The following is a 19,884-nucleotide window of genomic DNA, read 5'->3' on the forward strand; positions in this document are numbered from 1 at the left end:
ACAGGATCAGTGGGCTGAAACAGCTTGGCATGGTTCCTGTCTCAGTGGACTCACCTCTGAGATATTCCAAACCTTGAAGATAATGCTGTTATTAATTGCTTCAAATCTCAAAAGAGTAAGAGTGAAGAATACAGAGAGAAACCATATGGTGACCCCAGAGAAGTCTCTGAAAAAGAAGGCCAGGCAGCTCAGGTGGGGAGAAACATTCCCAAAGATTAGAAGGCAAGAGTGGAGATCACTTACCTTCACTGAATACTTGCAGAGGCTTTTAAGCCCTAGAGTGGAAGTTGAAGAGGAAATGGATTATAATAAACAACTCCCTTTCACCTTCTTTGGCATGAAAGGCTGAGACTTTCCTGTGCTTCAGCACATCATTGAGAGCAGCAGTTTGCCTCGACTCCTTTCCACGTAACTGAAAACAGCAGTGTCTGGATTACAGTCTTCTCTGATTCCTGTGACCCAGACACAGACTTGGAACTACCCAATTCATGCTCCCCAAGTTCCTTCAAGATCACAATGAGGGAGGCCAAGGCAACAAGCAACAAGGAACTCCATTAAGCCAAGTACTGGAAGCTTCAGAAGTCAGAATTCTCCTTCCATTTTACTGAAAATCTCCATGTTGGCATTAATTTAAGCATTTGTACTTCCAGGAAAATAGATTGTTTGTTGTAAAAATTTGCGTATCTGCTACATCTGTCAAAAAAGCCAAAGTATTTTCTGCTGAGCAAAATATTCTTTGCCATTTGTTTTAATATCCCTGCAGTTCCACATATATTTGCAACTCCACATATGGGCAATAACCTGTCCAGGCCAGAGGCTGCAGAGCTACAGCAGACTCTACAATGAAAACACATATTGAAAATATATAGCACACAAAACAGCACATATTGCAGCACTATTTCATAAGATGACATGTTAAAAACTACTCACATATTCCCCTGCTCTTCTGTAATTCAACCAGTTTCAGTACTCTGCAAAATTAATGAAAATGTACCAAGCCAATTATACAAACACTGATATCTATTTCTCAAATAATCTACCTGCTATTCTACATGAAATTATTTTTTTAAAAAGCATAGAAAATGCCAAACAAATATCACAGAGCACAGAAATAGCCCAACAAGCCCAGTTGTTGCGGGAATATTGCCATGTCTATGCAAGCAACATAAAAAAGTGTTCAGAGTTGGATTAGTCTTAGCTCAGTGCAGTGCTACTTTGGGGGGTGAAACAGTGACTTGTTATATGAGAACAAGCTTGATGTGTACCTTACAAAATAAACATATTCCACTTCAAAAGTAAAACACTCTATATTCCTGAATACTGAAGGAATCCATAAGACTGCTATAGGACTTCCTCTCATTTGCAGCTTGAAATTCAATACAACCTACAGCAGTTAGCTGAAAGTGTGACAAACAGTGCTAGTTACTCAAACCCTCCAGCTCCTGAGTTCCCACTACAGCATCCCAATGGTGGGAACAATACCACCTAAAGGTGCAAGAGGAGTATTTGTCTACAACGCTGGATATCATCTCAGTGAGTCATGCTTTCCCCTAAGTACCAACATTCCCATAAATTCTCTATATTCAATGCAAAGCAAAAGCTCCCATTTGCACATGGCTGTGCAGTACACAGATGTTGCATGTCAGGATAAAACACAGTCATGGCTATTTAGAAGTGAACTATTGGAGACATGCTGTCATTAGACAAATGCAACCTGCATGTCACAGAGAATGTGTCCAAGACATGGCTGCAGCTCAAGATTTTTTGTGACAGCAGGTTAGGTGTGATTGATACTGGGGAGATGATAATTGTTGGGTAAATAAAAAGAAATATTGGATGAGCAGTGGGGAAAATAAATATGATCACATTTCAAGAAATTCTGAGTGATTGCTTGCATCAATTAAAATGAAGTGTGCTTTTCTTATCTACATGTTTTAAGAAAACGATGCTTTATTGCAAACAGGCTACTGAGACTATGAAGTGACAGCAAATATATTAGAGGTATAATAACTGTTGAGGCTGCTGTTTTACTTTTTCAATGGACAATTTTGAGTTTTTGTGCAAACTTGTTTTACCCTACACAATTTTCTGATTGAGATTGTCATTCACAGTAATACCTACACCTACTTGCTGAGTTATGCTAAGAACATCCATCACCTCTGCATAATGTATAAGAGACAGAAGCAACAGCAAGCCAGCTAATTCTTTGCAGAATAATGAATTGGCATACGTGTCTTTAAGCTAAAATTAACAAGTGCATATAATTCTTCATAAATATATCTGCAGTTTGAAGCATGATGCAGCACATACAATTGAGGATGCAGGAGATGGTTTTCTACTGAAATGAAGATGCAGTATTTGATGCTTAGGTCTGAAAGAAGTATAGCTTAATAAAAATGAAACTTATGATTCTAGTCACTCTTTCACTTCAGAACTAATTTATGGTGCATTTTACACATACTGCAGATGATGAACAACAGCCTTGGGTAATTGCTTTCCTTACAAAATGTGGGAATCAAAGGATACGGTTTAGATATGCGGCCACAGATATGATCACACCAATGAATTGCAAATAACCAACTTAAGAGTTGATGATGTGCTGTCTTTGATAGATGTAGTATTATAAATTATCTCTTCCATGATAAAACTCAATGGGAGAAGACCACTTAATAACAGGATTTTTGGTGCACAGATTTAAATGGAAAGAAAATGTGGTTGTGTGCAAGTGTTATTGTTAACAAGGAGAAAGGAACTGTGCTGGCCACTTACCAACTATTTTGATATCTAGATGTAACAAGTTTTGTTCACCAAAGCTAGTACTAGTTCTGGAACCTATTATAATCTAACTTTATTTCCAGATCCTAAACAGAGGATTTGGCAAAAATTTGTGGAGGGTTGGGGAGCAATTCTTCACTTATAGTGCAGCCAAGCTCTACATGACATCATTGAAGAGCAATTTTGTCCATTATTTTTCAAAACTAATTCACATTTTCCCTATCATATTCCAGGTAAGCTGTGGCCACAAATACTGCTGTTTACAGCAAAATCACAAAGAGCATCACAGACAAATGCTTATATGTGCTTCATCTTTCAAGGGGCCACGTAATAACGCTTCTGAGAGAACTAACAGAGGTCACTAAAAACCAGGAAGCCTGACAGAGATTTCGTTTATCCATTATCTGAAGTTTAAGTGATCAATGCTCTGTAACAACACACAGGCTCTGAAAGGTTCAGTCCTCACTCTGAAAATGTTTTAGGAAGGCCTCAGCACCTCGTAGGAGTAGACACATACTTGGCAGCAAACCCCAAAGCATCGAGTAAGCAGTGCCAAAGGGAAGCTGGTGCCACATCTGGCAGGACAAGGCCCTGTGTCTGTGTTAACTCATGCACTCCTATGGAGCTGACTACTGTACAGCTTCCATGCAATTTAACAGGATTCACATTTTAAATAAGTAAGCCATGCATAGGTATAATTCCAATCTGTGCAGGTTAAGGAGAAGATAAATATATACTTATTTAACTTCACCAAAAGATTTCTGCTTTTTAACACTCTGGTCAGAAAAGCAATGGTTTATTAGGGAAAGCTTCCAGTTGGAGGAGCTGGCTGCCTTCCTCAATCTTATTCCCTGATTCCCATGCTACAACCTTTGGCTGCCGTTACCAGCCTTGGAGCCTCCTGCCTTTGCTAGACATAAACATTTTCCAGAACTGGATTCCTTGTTTGAAAAACTGATGTCCAGACCCTAGAAGGCTCAGTCCATGAAGATTGTCCTCACAGAGGGGAAATTAAATGCCATCTATTATTTGTCTGTTTCCCTCTCCTGCCACCATCTATTGCTGCGCACAGTGAGGTCCACTAAAAGTGGACTCACTAAAAGTCAGCTCCACTTTAGAGCTGATTTCCTTCTCTTCTGGGACTCCATGCAAATGAGCCTTTATTTATAAGGCTGATAAGGTGATACATAATTCATCTCTGTGAATTTAACACTGAAGCAAGGATTCATCTTTAGACTGGAAGTTACAACATGGCAAGAAAACACATGGTATTTAGAGACAAAAATTCCTTTGAATCTTTAAGGGCATTTGGGAGAATCTAACCTGATTCTTAACTTCCTCTATTTCCATTATTGTTCTGGAAAGTGTTATTAGCTGCCAGAAAGATCTACCCTGGTTAAGGCAAGCACTATTCATTTAAGCTGAATTGAAAGCAGTTAAATTAAATCATAGAAGGGCTTGAATTGGAAGGGACCTTAAAGATCACATAGTGATCCTGAGCCCCTGACCAGGGCAGGGACACCTTCTCTAGATCACGTTGCTCAGAGCTCCATCCAGCTGGCCTTAAACAATCTTTTTTCTACTGATAGCTGAAAGAAGAGATCAGCAAGGCTGGGCAGGCATGGTGTTTGATTTGGATGGTGGTAGAGCCATACGTTTGATTTGTACGTGGCTGCTCAAAGAAAGCCATGTCACTTGCCAGGGAATGAGACACCACCACCGACCCCATTAGGGAACGATAGAATTTAAAACTCTGGTAACACTGACTGATGCTGTGTGTCTGACAGTTCAGCAATGCAGTCCAGTGCCTTCCATGCCACAACTGCAACTAAAAAATAATTCAAACACACATTTCTTCTAGGGAATTAAGCAATATTCAGCACCATTGCTAAAAATACAGTAACTATTGAGCTGTAGCCACTGTTGCCATTTTTACTTGCAGATTTACTTACCTGTGCTAGTGGAAGGCATCCCTGCCCAACAGGGCTGGAATTCAGTTGGAATGAGCTGATCTTTAAGGTCCCTTCCAACCCAAACCAGTCTACAATTCAATGATTCTATCATTTCTAGTTGTGAAGGCGGGGGGGGGGGGGGGTTAATATGCAAGTTTTTTATGTGATTTAGGGCTCATTAGGTAAAACGTAATTAATAGAGGTGTCCTCGGTGGTGCTGCTTTACCTACAGCCCCACCTCGCGGCCGCAGCGCAGCACAGCCGCCTCCGCCTTCCCCGGCCCCGCCTCACCTCCCCCGGCCCCGCCTCACCTTCCCTCGGCCCCGCCCCGCCTCCCCCCGGCCCCGCCTCACCTCCCCCGGCCCCGCCTCGCCTCCCCCCGGCCCCGCCTCACCTACCCCGGCCCCGCCTCACCTTCCCCCGGCTCCGCCTCACCTATCCCGGCCCCGCCTCACCTTCCCTCGGCCCCGCCTCACCTTCCCCCGGCCCCGCCTCACCTCCCCCGGGCCCGCTTCACCTTCCCTCGGCCCCGCCTCGCCTTCCCCCGGCCCCCCCTCACCTTCCCCCGGCTCCGCCTCACCTACCCCCGGCTCCGCCTCACCTACCCCGGCCCCGCCTCACCTACCCCCGGCTCCGCCTCACCTACCCCCGGCTCCGCCTCACCTACCCCGGCCCCGCCTCGCCTTCCCCCGGCCCCGCCTCGCCTCCCCCCGGCCCCGCCTCGCCTCCCCCCGGCCCCGCCTCGCCTCCCCCGGCCCCGCCTCGCCTCCCCCGGCCCCGCCTCACCTTCCCCCCGCCCCGCCTCACCTTCCCCCCGCCCCCCCTCACCCTCTCCCGCCCCCGCCTCACCCTCCCTCCGCCCCGCCTCGCCTTCTCCCGGCCCCGCCTCACCTTCCCCCGGGCCCGCCTCACCTTCTCCCGACCCCGCCTCACCTTCCCTCGGCCCCGCCTCGCCTTCTCCCGACCCCGCCTCGCCTTCTCCCGACCCCGCCTCGCCTTCTCCCGACCCCGCCTCACCTTCTCCCGGCCCCGCCCCATCCCGGCAGCCTTTTGTGGGCCGGGGAGCCTCCGAATCGGGGCCGCCCACCGGTACCGGGGCTCCCTGCACTCCCTCGCCCCTTCTCCCTCCCGCCGCCTTTCCAGAGGCTCCTGTGCTCGCTCTCTGCCTCCTCCTCCGCCCCCCGGTAGAGCCCCGGCCGGGGCTGTGTCCCCCTTCCACTCTCGGTTCATCCTTTCCCTTTCCTGCAGTGCTGGAGGACGCGGTGGAGGAGTGTGTCATCAGTGAGGAGTACAAGATGTGGAGGAAAAACACCCCCTTGTTGTACGACCTGGTGATGACACACGCCCTGGAGTGGCCCAGCCTCACGGTGCAGTGGCTGCCTGATGTGACCAGGTAAGGGACGGGGAGGCGCACGGCTCCTTTTCTGTTAACCGTGTGCGCTGAGTTACTTGAGGATAAAAACCATGCAAGACGAGAACAGCTTGGGTTAGACTTCTCTTTGGTAGCTTGTAGCTTTTTATTTTGCTTACAGCTTTAAAAACCCTTCGGGTGTGTAGAAGCATCGAGGAAAAAGGTCACAAATTGATAGTTCACTGAAGTCTAGTTTAGCCTAGCAGAAGGTGGTGTGAGGTGTGAACACAGAAATCTTTCTCAGTTTATTTCTAAGTAATTTTTTTTAATTTTAATTTAATTAATTTTAAGTAATTTATTTCTAAGTTTATTTCTAGTGCTCATGTATAGTTAATTCTGATCAAGAAATCTCCCTACTAAATTAGCTCCTTCTTAGAGACTGTTTTTCCTCATGTGCACTATATATACTTGTCCATCCAAGCTATAGTATTTATGCTATAGTATAACCTTGATATCTTCTAAGTCTGGGCTTATTTAAAAGAATATTTTAAAACTGGTTCTTTGCATCCTGGTTTTGTCTCTGGTTCATTGTTGAATTCGCATGTTTAAACCACATTCTTCCACATCCCCCTGAAAAAAATTGTGGGCTCAGTTTAATTTCTTAAAGGAACCATGAAGATGGGGATAGAACCTGTTCATATGCCAACTACTGCAGAACTTAAATTGTTACTACAGAACTCAGGGCTCCACTGAGGTAGTGGACAGGGACTACGTAATGTGGATTTAGGTAGATTTTAAAATACCATATGCGTAAGCTTCATGCAGTTATCAGAGGATGGTCTCTTTCTTCTGTTAAGTTTCACTTTATATACAGGATGTTTTACATGTGGGTTAGGTGATCGCTTCATTTGGTGTACCAGAATATTTGGGGATGATGTTGAGAGATGTGAGCTAACTAGTCATGGCATGGAGAAAATGCAGCGGGGATTTGAGGGTGTGGAGCCCTTATGAAGAACACTTCTGCTTGCCTCATATTTTGCAGATTGATTTAATATTCAGTTTAAAACCTGGTATTTCTAATTATCCAGTGTCAAAATATGTAAGCCATTTAAGGCAAGGACTGCCTGTTTGTATGGCATGTGACATGATGGGACACCTGTTCCTGATGCAAGTAAGTGCACGTGCATTGTGCTTCTTGTTCGGTTTTGCATTTTTTCCCCCTCTACATTTGTAAGTGGTGTAGTAATACCTTTGGTACTTTGATTACCCAAATGATTCTGGATTGCTTGGATTCAGGCAACATAATTTGTTGCATTCAAGAATGCAGAGGTTGCTTGGTTTTTACTGTTCAAATTTGTCCTTTCAGAGATAAATGGCACCATCCATCCAGCTGTTCACTTTTAGCTAAATGTTGCATTCAACCACCAGAAGAGAAATTTGATTCTAGTTAAGATAGCTGGTAAAAGCTCCTAAGAGAAGTAACTAAAATAGGTTGCCACTTGTCCCTTCAGGATTTATGTTTTATGGAAAGGAGTACCGATTGTTTCCTAAATCAATACTGTGAGACTCTAGGGAGATTAGACCAGAGTAGGCACTGGTGTCACCTTTAGCTGCTGTGCAAACTGTAGCTGTCCCTTTCAAGCCACAGTGGCAATGTTTACTGCCTTGTATTGTTAATTGAGCCTTGCTGGTTGTGTCTTTGGTTTGCTCATGGAAGAGTCCAGTTTGCTTTATTGCACAAGTCTTTGCAACAAAGGGGAGGATCTCTTTGGGAGCATCTCTTTGTTTTGGATCTTCAGGGTTATTGATGCAAGCTATGGAACTTCTAGAACTGAGCACATAATTTTATTCCAACATTATTGTTCTAAACATGCTAGAAGGAAAGGATTATGCTCTGCACTGGCTGATTTTGGGAACACACACGTCTAATGAACAGAACCACCTGGTTGTTGCCAGAGTCCAGATTCCCAACAATGATCAGTTTGATGCTTTGCAGTCTGACAGTGAGAAAGGAGGTGGGCATGCAGAATTCTTAGGTTCTGTTTGAGCAGTAACATTACTGCTTTCAGTTGTTCTGATAATATTCTAACTTTCTGTTAAATACAAAAGTGGACATATACTTACCAGTCCACACTAATTCTAGACACCTTAAAAGAGGAAACTTTTTGTTTCAGAAGAGCTTAGGTAACACTGATATGCAGTCCCTACTAGAATTTCTACCAAGTCTCAGTTTTGGTGAAGACTGGTAAACATCTACCTCAAATAAAGACTAAAGCTCTGGAAGAGGATTCCAAATACCAAAAGTTTTAATGCTATTGTGTTACATGGTGTGAGTCTTTCCTAGTCTTTGCTTGTGTTTAATAAGGTGCTACCACTGTTGCTTGGGGTAGGGAATATGCTGTTAGATGCTGTTTCAGTAGTCTAAAATAATGGATGGGATAAACTGACATTTTTCTGACAATTGTAGAATTTGGGGGCTTTGGATCTGTGACTGGCAAAATTGAGGTGGAGATTAAAATTAACCATGAGGGTGAAGTGAACCATGCCCATTACATGCTGCAGGATCCCTGCATCATTGTGACAAAATCACTGTCTGCTGATGTGCTGGTGTTTCACTACACTGAACATCCTTCAAAACCAGGTGAGTCTGACTCTTTGGAGCTAAGCAAAATGCCTCTTGTTAAAGAGGGATAAACTTGTGTTTAACTGTGACTGGGAAAGGTTTGCTGGGCTCTGGCACCCAAAGGAGAAGGCCCGTATCTTCAGTGACTTTAACTGCTGGTTAGGTTCACTTTTGTAAAAGAATCTTGGTAGAAGCAGCATTCTCTGAAGAGGTTCATGTATAAAATACAATTATTGCAACAGGAACAAAGTTCTTGGGTGATAGTGATGCTCCTATGGATTGATGTGCAAGGAGATGCTAAATGAAAGGAATTTCCTGTCTTTCAGACCCAAGTGGAGAGTGTAATCCTGACCTTAAATTAAAAGGACACCAGAAGGAAGGCTATGGCTTATCATGGAACTCAAATTTGAGTGGACATCTTCTCAGTGCATCAGATGATCATGTAAAAACCATATCTTTTCCCCTGTTTAAAAAAGCCTAATTTATGTTATAGTAGAAAATTAGAGAAAATCTGTCCTGGTGCAGCTGTGTATTGTTATGTGGGGAAGCTCTCACACATTGTAACTACATTTCTAAAGGCTGTCAGTTTTCAGCTTTAGGCTGTAATCAACCATGAGTTCTTTTTAAGGTTCTTACAGAATGCTTTTATAGTTGTCTGCTGGAGGAAACCCTTTCAACTGGATTGGGTCAAGACCATAAATTAGTAAGACTCTCAAAGATCAATAACTAATAGCTTATAAATTTCTTTGTGGACTTTAAAAGTGTAAATTGCTTTTGTGACCTTCTAAACAATCCTTGGGCCTTGAAGCAGAAAACTGATAACTTAGCTCTCATTTATGGCAGAATAAGTGTTCTTTTTCAAAAGCAAAGAACTGCTTCAGGAGTGTCATGTCTTTATATGTGGAGTGTGATTATTTATTTGAAAGATGATACAATCAGAGTCTGCATTTCAATAGAATGTGGCTTATTTACAGACAGTGTGTTTATGGGATGTAAGTGCTGGACCCAAAGAGGGCAAGATTGCTGATGCAAAAGCTGTTTTTACTGGGCACTCTGCAGTAGTGGAAGACATGGCATGGCAGCTGCACCACGAGTCTCTATTTGGATCAGTGGCAGATGATCAGAAGCTTATGATGTAAGTTAGGAGATTTTTGGGTAGGGCCTGCTGTGTCCTGCTGATGCCTTTTTTCAGCCTAGGAATGAAACAACACACACTTTCAAGATAATATTAGTATGGGATGTAATATAAAAGTGGATCTTTATTGTAGGCCTCCAGGGCATTCTTCTTATGGAAGAATGTCCACAAAAGCCCATCCCCTACAAGGGTGCATACAGTTTTATAAGTTTAGTAAATTAGCATAATTGACAAAAAAGCACCAATTAGGATGACAAGTGCTGATGCAATTACCCCCCAGGTCAAGCCCTTTCTCTGCAGCACCCACCCACCCCTTGGTACTGGCTGTACTTTGTTTATGAAAATGTGTCTTGATGAGCTGTTTTCAACCTTGGTAGCCAGGGAGAACCAAGATAGGATAGGGGCCCTTGGAATATGTTTTGTTTTTCTGTCTAGGGAAAGGGCATGGAAAACTACTAGGAAAACTAGCCACAAATAGATTATGCTACAAATTTAGGTGTAAAGAATACAGAGAATATATAAAAGAAAAAAGGGTAAAAACCAAAATATCATTGCTGCCAGTGGATCTAGTTCACAGCACTTCAATAAAAAAAGGTCTGAAATTTGGAGTGATTTTATGTAGCTCTTTATGTCAATCAGCTACAGTGATGGTGCAGATTCACTGAAATCTACATGTCATTTAATGTGTTCACAGCACTTGAAAAGAAGATGTAACTAATATTTGTGTCGGCTTCCTGGTGCAATCTATTCATGTACAACAAACACGAATAACTGATGGTTTTGGAATGAAAACTGTAGCTTCAGAGTTGAGTTCAATAGTAAAAGCTGTAGTGAAAAAGAACTTCCTATAAAATCTTAAGTTTGTTTGCTTTCCCTCTTTCCTCCCTTTCCCAAACCCTTCACTGCCACAGCTGGGACACAAGATCTAATACCACGTCCAAGCCGAGTCACTCAGTAGATGCTCACACAGCTGAGGTCAACTGTCTGTCCTTCAATCCTTACAGCAAGTTCATTCTGGCAACTGGCTCTGCTGACAAGGTTTTCACTTGAGTATACTTTACATTCCTAAGTGGTGTGGATGAAAGCTGTTACAGTAAAACCAAATTCTTGTTGCTTGTGTCTCCCAGATGGTGGCTCTGTGGGATCTTTGAAACTTAAAGCTGAAACTCCATTCTTTTGAGTCTCATAAGGATGAGATTTTTCAGGTGGGTAAACTAGCAGCCTGTAGAAAAGAGTACTGACTTTGACAAGAACATGTAAATTTGTGTTCTTGCAACACAAATAACTCTGTTGAACCAAATTTCACTATGTTGAGTTTGACAATTACAGACAATACCATGTAGTTTATTTCTGCCTTTCCCCACTTGACTTTGAAGCAAGTAGTCAACAACTTACTGCTAAAAAGATACTGTGTGTTCACAAGTACCTTAAGTACAAGTAGAAGGTTTCTCTAAAATAACATGCTGTAGGGAGGATTTGGATTCAAATCTAATTTTGTGAACTCTGCCTATTTAATTAGGTGCAAGTACCAGTGATTTTTAGACAAATTCCATAGTAGTGAAATAATGTTGTCTGTTCAGTATGAGAAACCTTAAGAGTAAAGCAGTTTTTTTTTTGAGCTACTGGATATCTTCTGTGCTGGGAGAAACTGATTTACATAGTATAGTTAAAAATTAGTGTCCAGGGTGCTGGTAATTCAGGATATGCTTTAGAAATCGGTAACTGCTCCACTGAAATTGTTTTCTTTCAATAGGTTTACTGGTCTCCTCATAATGAAACCATTCTTGCTTCAAGTGGTACTGATCGTCGCCTTAATGTATGGGATCTAAGGTGAGGAGCAATACCTCTCTCCTAGTATATATGAGCAGATGGTTAAAAAACGGGCTGCAGGCCTGCATAATTTGGCAGGTTTGATTTGTGCTGTTCTCTGGTTTTCCTTGCTTGCCTCAGGCCTGGTCTGTTGGGTATAAATAGAAACAGCATAGTATATGTAAAGTTACTTCTCCATCAGAATTTCTTGCTAATAGCATTGTTTTCTGTTGTTCACTTGTTGCCTAGATTCAAGAGACAAAACTTGCAACAGTGTTAAAGTGATTGGATAAAAAGTAGTTCTTTAGTGAAAGCTTTCCGGATATATGTGTATGTGTGACAAAGGATTTCTGCAATTTTTAAAAGGTTAATTAATTAGTTTATCTAGCAGGGACATCCAATAGGAGATCAATTGGCCCAGTAAAACACCCTTGGGTCTCCTCCTTTGGAGTTGGTCCAGGAGTTTCTTTGCCCTATTTCTTGTTATGTCTCTCCACTTCTGTTGGAAAACAAGATGTCCTTGTCAGAAATTCTGTTCTTAAGACTAAACAGAATTTCAGCAATGTGTTAGATTATTCTAATTGTTCTAAAATGTGAGGGCAGGAAAAGTACTAGAAATCATACAACTATATATTAAAAATCTACAAAGCTACAAATGCAAAAAAGGCTAAAAATCTTTAGGTATCACATCAGTAAGTGATTTTTTTTGCCTCCATGTGCTTCATAATTTAAGATTCCATTTCAGTAATGACAGTGCCAGACAGCTGATGTTTTACACCTGGTGCTTAGATATTTCACAGTGAGAAAAACCAATTGCAAATATGGGAAACAAAGGCCAGGAACTGTTCAGTTAAGCTGACAGAGAATGCAACTGTCATTTTAATAAAAAGTGTAAACTACTTTCTTACAGTAAAATTGGAGAAGAGCAACCTGCAGAGGATGCAGAAGATGGGCCTCCTGAGCTGCTGGTACCCTTTTGTTCAGGTTTCAGTGTGCTGACATGCTGCGTGGCAGTGAGATGTCACTGTGCTGCTAAAACCAAAGCTGTTCATAAATCTTTTCACCTCCCTGGTTTCCAGTCCACTGCTTTAATTTTCTGTAGGCTTCCTCTCTTCAGTTCTGAAGGTTTCCCTATTTCTTGTGTGACTCTGCAAGTACTCTTAGAGATAATCAGAATGAAATATGGCTGGATTTCACAGCCTAGCCCTGTGTGGAGACCATTTTGAGGATGTCAGTTGTTGCTGTAATAATAGGAACTGTTATCTCAAATGCTGTCTCAGCAACTGCATCTGTGTCCATAAGCAGTGAATGGGAAGCAATTGAACACACACCTTCCTTACATCTCTTGTGAATCTCTAGTAGCAAGTTTTGCTTTTGGGTGGTTGTTAGCATGATGAATTTAACTTAAGAATCCTGGGTTTTAACAGATTTCTCTAGAGTTGAAATGGCTTACTGAAGCTTGTGGGGTTTTTTTTAACAGTTTATTCATGGAGGACACACTGCCAAAACTTCAGACTTCAGTTGGAATCCTAATGAGCCTTGGGTATTCTGTTCTGTATCAGAGGACAACATAATGCAGATATGGCAGATGGTGAGTGTCACAACAGCTCTAGAGTTACTCTGAAGCTTGTTGTATAAATGAAACTGAAAAGGCTTGTTCTTAGGGAGCTTGTGCCTTCAAGGACTGAAAATTGTCTGTGCTGTACATTTCTTGATCTAATCAAAAAGTGTAAGTCTTTAAAAAGAAAACCATGACTAAAACAACTTGAATAAAAGCAACTGTTAGTGAATTATTGATTCCAAGTCCTAGGTACTAATTAATATTAAGATTTATTCTTAATAAAGCAGTTGCAAAATTATATCCAATATTAGCCAAGACTTACTCTTGCCCCCTGCTCTCCCCTATATGTTGGCTATAAAGCAGGATGCCTTTTAAATCCCTAGTTAGCTCCTATTACTTTACATTACAGGAAATGGATCAGCTATTTTAGAAATGTGGAATAAAGTAATATGGGGATAAATTCAGTTTAAAAACTCTAACGGACTTAAATATATGTTACAGGTCAGGCATCTTTTTTTATTACCTGTTCTTGGTTTGTGTATTTAGACTGGGGTTGAAATAATTGCAAATAAAATACTCATAATAGGTCTAGTGGTTAAATGGCTGCTGCTTTTGCTGTTGAAATGGAGCAATGCAAGAAGGCAGCTGCCAAAATGTAGCCACTGTGTATACATTCCTAAATGTGGCAGCTCTTTAAGAAAGGGCAGGGAGAAAATCCCTTTAAGGAGGGGATGATAGCTGTGCCACCTTGGTAACACCAAGGTGTTTTTCTATATGAAGTGTAGAAGATTGTTTAAAAACAATTGTGTGTATCACTTGTAATGTAATGTTTTCTGTCTTCAGGCAGAAAACATTTACAATGATGAAGAACCAGATATAACAGCAGCTGAACTGGAAGCTCAAGGAATGTAACTTTTCTTAAAGGAACCACTGGGCATGACATAGTAATATAATTTGACTACTGTATACATAAAATAAAGCCCTGAAAAAAACCCCTCCAAAACCAGAAGCATTACATCAAAACAAGAATATTCCTAATTGGATTAAGCAAAAAAGCTTGTATAATCAAGTCATCATGGGCTACCCCTGGTTCTTTGGGCATTTTGAGCTGTTGTATACTGTACAGCAATTAGCTTCAGAGAAAATAAGAATGACTTAATGCCTTCTATATTTTAAATAAACTCAGTGTGTTCCTGTAAATAAAATGGTCAAATCCTCACTCTTCACACATAGAAACTGTATATTTAAAAAAACCCATTTTATTAATATGTAAAAATAGCTTTTCACTTTTGCATACCATTTTTGGATTGGTTTTGCATAAATAAAATACATTAAGAAAAAAGTTTGGTGTGTCTGATATCCACTAGCATAAGATGAATGCCTTCTTGCATTCAATAATAGAATAGAACTGAATTTGCTGCCTGGTGCTAAAGTTGTGTATTTTTTAATTTATACTTAGCCCACAGTTAAAGGTCTGGGAAGATTAGAGTTGTCTTCATGCAAAAAAACCCCTGACTTCTTCACAAAGGGAATGGGTGTAGGAGGAGGTTTAGGGAATCCATGTGGAGACCCAGCAGATCTGTAAAGTTCAAGTATAAGTTTTGAGCAGACTCAAGAAACTTCTTTGTGTTTGGGTGATTAGTGGTTGGATTTTATTTGTTTTGGTGGATTTTATGTTAGTGGGCTGTGGGGGTTTTTTTGGGTGGTGGTAAAAGCACTGTCCTTTATAATTTTCTTAAATGTTGAGGTGCCAGTGCCCTCTCAGTGAATTGTGTTTGGTTAGTCTTCCTGTTGCATTCATCACTTGAGTGAGGCAATTGGGCAGTTGCCTGAAATACATTAGTGTATTTTGCTTCTAAACCTCGGACTGACTGAAAAGCTCAAGAACGTTGCCTGTATAGAAGCAAAATTCTTTCATATTTATCATGGATTTACCAACAAGTGATGGATTCTGTTGGGAGCTGTCAGACAAATCTAAGTGTCTAAGTGGAGTTTATAGCTCTTAGCTACTTAAGACCTTAATTAAATTAATTGCTGGCTCTCCTAATCTTTCTGCTCAAGCTGGAAAAAAAAGAGAGATGACAGTGGTGACTGATACTGAAAATGTGATACCTTGCTCTCTTCTCCACTGGAACTGTAACAAGTTAGACTACTGGGCTCAAGCTGTATCTGAAGGTGCCTGTGCTGGCTCTGGCTGGGATGGAGTGCATGTCCAGCCGAGCAGCAATGTGGTGCTGGGGGCTGTGGTTTGGATTTATGGCTGGAATGATGCTGATAAAGCTGGTAAGTGCTTTGGCTCTTGCAGGACAGTGTTTGTACTCTGTGTAGACTGGGGGGAAGGGGCATGAGCTGGGGAGGAAACACAGCTGGGACAGCTGATCCAAACTGGCCAAAGGGATATTCCTTAGTTTAGGCCATGCTCAGCAATAAAATGGGTGGAGGAAGGCAAAGAGGGCCCTTCGTGCTGGCATTGCTTGGATGGTGGCAGGGCATTGACTTGTGTCAGGGAGAGGGCAATGGTTTAATTCCCCCCTCATCCACTTCTGAAACTCTTCCAGCTGTACCCAGGAGATTTTCTTCCTGTTCTCTCCCCCACCCTGCTGGGGAAGTGCAAGTGACAGCACCTGATAAGCGTTAAACACGGAAGGGAGAGGTGGTTTCTGGTCAGGCCCTGCATTCTTTTGACAATCATTCTGACACACACACCTCTTGAAAAGCAGGAAATGAAGATGTCAATGGCCCAGTTTTCTGGAAAAATAGAAATACTTCCCCGAGCACATGGTGGTGGCTCCTCCTGGTGCAGATAGAGCAGTGCTCTGAGCTCTCCCTGCTGCTGGGCCTCTTCAGTGCTCACTTCAAGAAGACCTCCTGGCTGCTTGGCACCAACCTGTAGAGCATAGCTCATCCCTAGAATTGGTGATTCCAGCTTTGTGTGTGAAATGTGGTTGAGGTTGTTCACTGCCTAACTGAATAGGAAAGTGGAATGTAGTAACTGCATTGCTCTTCTTGCTTTTCTTATGCTACTTGTTCTTAATTCCCTATCTGCTGTTGCCAGGGCACCCCTCTGCTTTATAGTCACTGGGTCACCATGCATGGACTTGTCTCTCCACACCTTTTTCAATAATGGTTCCTATTAAAGTGGTGCAGGTAGGTGCAAAAGAGCTTGAATATTCCTCTGGAAGGCTGAGATGCTGTTGTTCAGAAGGCAGATGACAAGTGGACAGGATGTGCTAAACTTCATGAAAGGTCAAACCTGCCAAAGGACACCTTGGCCACTTGCTTGATTGACTGTGCTTTGGTCCTGCTGCTGTTTTGGGTGTACAAACACTAAAATACCATGCACAGGAAATGGAAATTAATGCATTCTCTAAATACGGGTTTGGCTTGCCAAGCCCCCTACCATGGGCAGGGACACCTTCCAGTAGATTGGGTTGCTCCAAGCTGCATCCAACCTGTCCTTGAACACTTCCACAGATGGAGCTTCAAGATAAAGCATCCACAGCTTCTCTGGGCAACCTGTTCCAGTACCTCACCACCCTCACTGTAAAGAATTTCTTCCTAATATCTAATCTAAATCTACCTTCTGGGGTTTAAAAGTCATTACCCATTACTACTCCCTGGGCATGTGAAAAGTCCCTCTATTTGCCACTGTTCTTGATTTTCTTTACTGAAATGCTAAGAGCTCAGATCTGGATCGGTAGGGATCACTGACTGGTAGAACCTTGAATGTCCCAGAAAGCCCTACTTCCCTCTAGAGCACAGAGGAGCAGCCACCTGGAGCCTAGAGCTGCAGTTAGTGCCTGGTCTCTTACAGCTGAAAGGATGCAATAATTAGTAAGGGAACTAAATGAGAGCTATAATTTCATTAACTATACGTGCATTTCAAAGTGCAGCAGTAAATCCAACCTCTGTACTGCTCTTTTCCCCAAGTCTGGATTGTCTTTCTCCAAACCTGTGTTCACACGGCTTCCTTTGGTAGCAGCAATCTCATATCAGTTTTTTAGGCAGCTCTAAGACTGCTCAGTCCTGCAGGCAGTATTTAATTATGAGAGTCTACATCTGATTGGCTAAAAGTGTTTTGTTACAGAGAATGCAGTGCCGGGACCAATATGGTTTTTAATTTGCAAGTAGGCATTAAAAAATATTTTAAAAAAAACTGAGTAGCATGTTTGTGAAACATTGGAATATCATCATATTGAAGTCTATTTAGCTGAATGCCATATGATTTTGATTTTAAAAGCTGTTGCCTCCCACAGGAACTAGATAATTGCTTATGCACTGCTGTGTGGTAGTAGTAAAGATAATAGAAGTTGAAATTAAAAAAAAGAAAAGTAACAAGAGTTACTTTAGGTGTATTTATGGAGCATACTTAGTTCAGTGTGTTACTCCTGCAGGTTCTTATGTGCTGGGGAAAGGAAGCACCATCAGCCTTTCCATCCACTGACCTTTCTTTTCAAGGGAACTGTGTACAGTTTTTAGACTTACGTTTTTTGTATTAGCTGTTACCAGAAGACCAGGCATAACCAAAACTATAGAAGGTAATTTAAAATTAAAAACTGCCAGTTCAGAGTGACTTCCTAATTTTCAACACCAATGTATTTGATGCAATATTCCAGTATTTTTTCTCTCCAAGGTTTTCAGCCTACACCAAAGAAATCTAAATTCTTTCCTCTTTGTACTGAAATACAGCATAATTGTCAGTGAAACTATAAAATGTATTTTAAACCAGCTGTTTTATTTCAACAGACATGTTTTCCAGAAGTTGAATGATAAAAATCTTCAACCAGGCTCTTGTCAGACCACACCAGTGCTTCTGGAGAGCAGCAGCACTGTGGCAGAGTGGTCTTCTATTGCTAATAAAGCCAAGGGCCACTACTAGTGTGCATCACTAATTTTTGCTCCCACTCTTCCCTGAGAATGGAATGAGATGGTTTGCATCACCAACTCCTCTGAAGATAAACCTGACAGAAATATTTGTGAGGAACTGCAAGGTTAAGTGTAACTGATACTGAAATATTTTGGAAGACTGATACCTATACAACAACAAACCTGAGAGTGTATGTAACATTCCTGCATTTTGCTTCAGTGTGGCAAAAAGCAAGGTCAAGGTTTTCCTTTACTGTGTTTCAAGAACTGCATTTGCTTTTATTTTGCTGAAATGCTTAATATTTGCTGCATTTGCTAAAATGTAAGACCCTTGAGAACATTAACAGTGTGATAACAGGTGATTTTTGCTACATAGCCACACAGTTTATGCCATTATCCATTCTATGCTTTACTGTCTCCCATATGTAGGCGATGCCTCTTCAGCACTGACACAGCTGAACAAGGCTGTGTAAACTCTCTACAGAAAACAAGCATTTAAGTCAAACACCCAGTTTGACCTGCTGCTTTATGGCCACTGAGATGTTTGGTGGGGTAGATACTTCATAACTTTTTCAACATCAACTTCTGTCCTATGAATTTGAAATCCAAAGCTTCCCACAGTTCAAGCAGAGTCAAATATGGATAACAGAATGTTTTAAGAGTTCAACTATTCTTTCCCTTTAAAAGGAAATTAATTGCTCTTTTAAAACATCAACAGTGCATAAAATCCATATTCTGGAGAACAGGGTTAGGAGAAGAGTCAGTAACCACCCAGCAGGAAACAGCAGATACACAAAGCCAGCAAAAGCTTTGATGAGCAGGATTTATATAATGGGGCAGCATGACCAAGATCAAATGGTTTTATATGAACATAGGCATAGAGGGTAGAAACCAACCAAACAACTCCAACAAATTACACAAATTAAATACCAGTTTCATCATGGACTTGGCAGAACTGAGATAGTTATTTTGACCCTTAACACCAGGACATAAATCTGGTGGAAGTGATGGTGAACTACATCAATATGGAGTATCTGTCACATGGCTGTATTCAGATTAAGTTTAAAAAGGAGTGACATTTATTTCCTCAGCTTGAAATATCATGACATGTAACAGGGTATTTAAATTTCTAAAGGCTCTAAGAGGTTACTTTCTTGAAATAGAGCTGTAGGAGCAGTGTTCTTGGCATAGTCTGGAATTACACAAAGGCCTGCTTCAAGTGTCCCAGTCCATGAGACAAGCACAGCCCCAAATCCAAAACAATGTGCAACCCCAAAGATAAAAGATAACAAACAGTTTTAAAGGAAAAATAAAGCCTTCATGGGCACCACAGTACTCTTAAATAACTGAAAAGTTCAGGCTCGATGGATGCCAGTCAGCAAGGTCTGTAAAAGCTAGCCCAGTTAGATGAGGCTGAGTTAGGCTGCTAGAAGGAAATACAACCTTCCTTCAAGAAGTAAGGTCTAAACAAGAGAAAGGTGGAATTATCAAAATTTAAATGTAAAACATAAAACCCAAACCAAACAAAACCAACCAGAAAGGAACAAAAAATATCTGTGAGGAGCAACTTTCTAAAGGCCTAAAACCAAGTATCTCTGCCTACATCCAACACACATGCCTGGAGGGCTCAGAATGCAGCTGGTGAAAAGTTCTCTCCGCAGAGGTACTCTTCTCTAGACAACTACAGCTCAAATGTATGTGCACGTGTTTCCATAAGCAGGAGAGACTTAGCACTTGATTAAAAAAAGGAAAAAGACAAAATCCCCAGCTATTAACTGTGACCAAATTTCCCTCTAGCAAAAGCTTGCAAAT

General features: G+C 41.6%; 1 protein-coding gene across 1 annotated transcript in view; it reads left to right on the forward strand.

Annotated features, from left to right (window-relative positions):
- The window catches only part of RBBP7 (RB binding protein 7, chromatin remodeling factor), a 34,842-nt gene extending 20,419 nt beyond the window's left edge, over nt 1–14,423 (forward strand). The window contains 12 exon segments of the mRNA XM_088068699.1: nt 5,774–6,120; nt 7,138–7,148; nt 7,956–8,093; nt 8,546–8,719; nt 9,028–9,143; nt 9,676–9,836; nt 10,748–10,874; nt 10,964–11,041; nt 11,590–11,666; nt 12,556–12,613; nt 13,126–13,236; nt 14,050–14,423. Of these exon segments, the coding sequence (XP_087924825.1) occupies nt 5,774–6,120; nt 7,138–7,148; nt 7,956–8,093; nt 8,546–8,719; nt 9,028–9,143; nt 9,676–9,836; nt 10,748–10,874; nt 10,964–11,041; nt 11,590–11,666; nt 12,556–12,613; nt 13,126–13,236; nt 14,050–14,118 (1,467 nt within the window). The 3' untranslated portion in view covers nt 14,119–14,423.
- Nucleotides 14,424–19,884: the final 5,461 nt, after the last annotated feature.

Source organism: Pseudopodoces humilis, chromosome 2, assembly GCF_049639895.1.
Source record: "Pseudopodoces humilis isolate 2021_Gansu_Grassland_sample_001 chromosome 2, ASM4963989v1, whole genome shotgun sequence".
Classification (NCBI taxonomy): Eukaryota; Metazoa; Chordata; class Aves; order Passeriformes; family Paridae; genus Pseudopodoces; species Pseudopodoces humilis.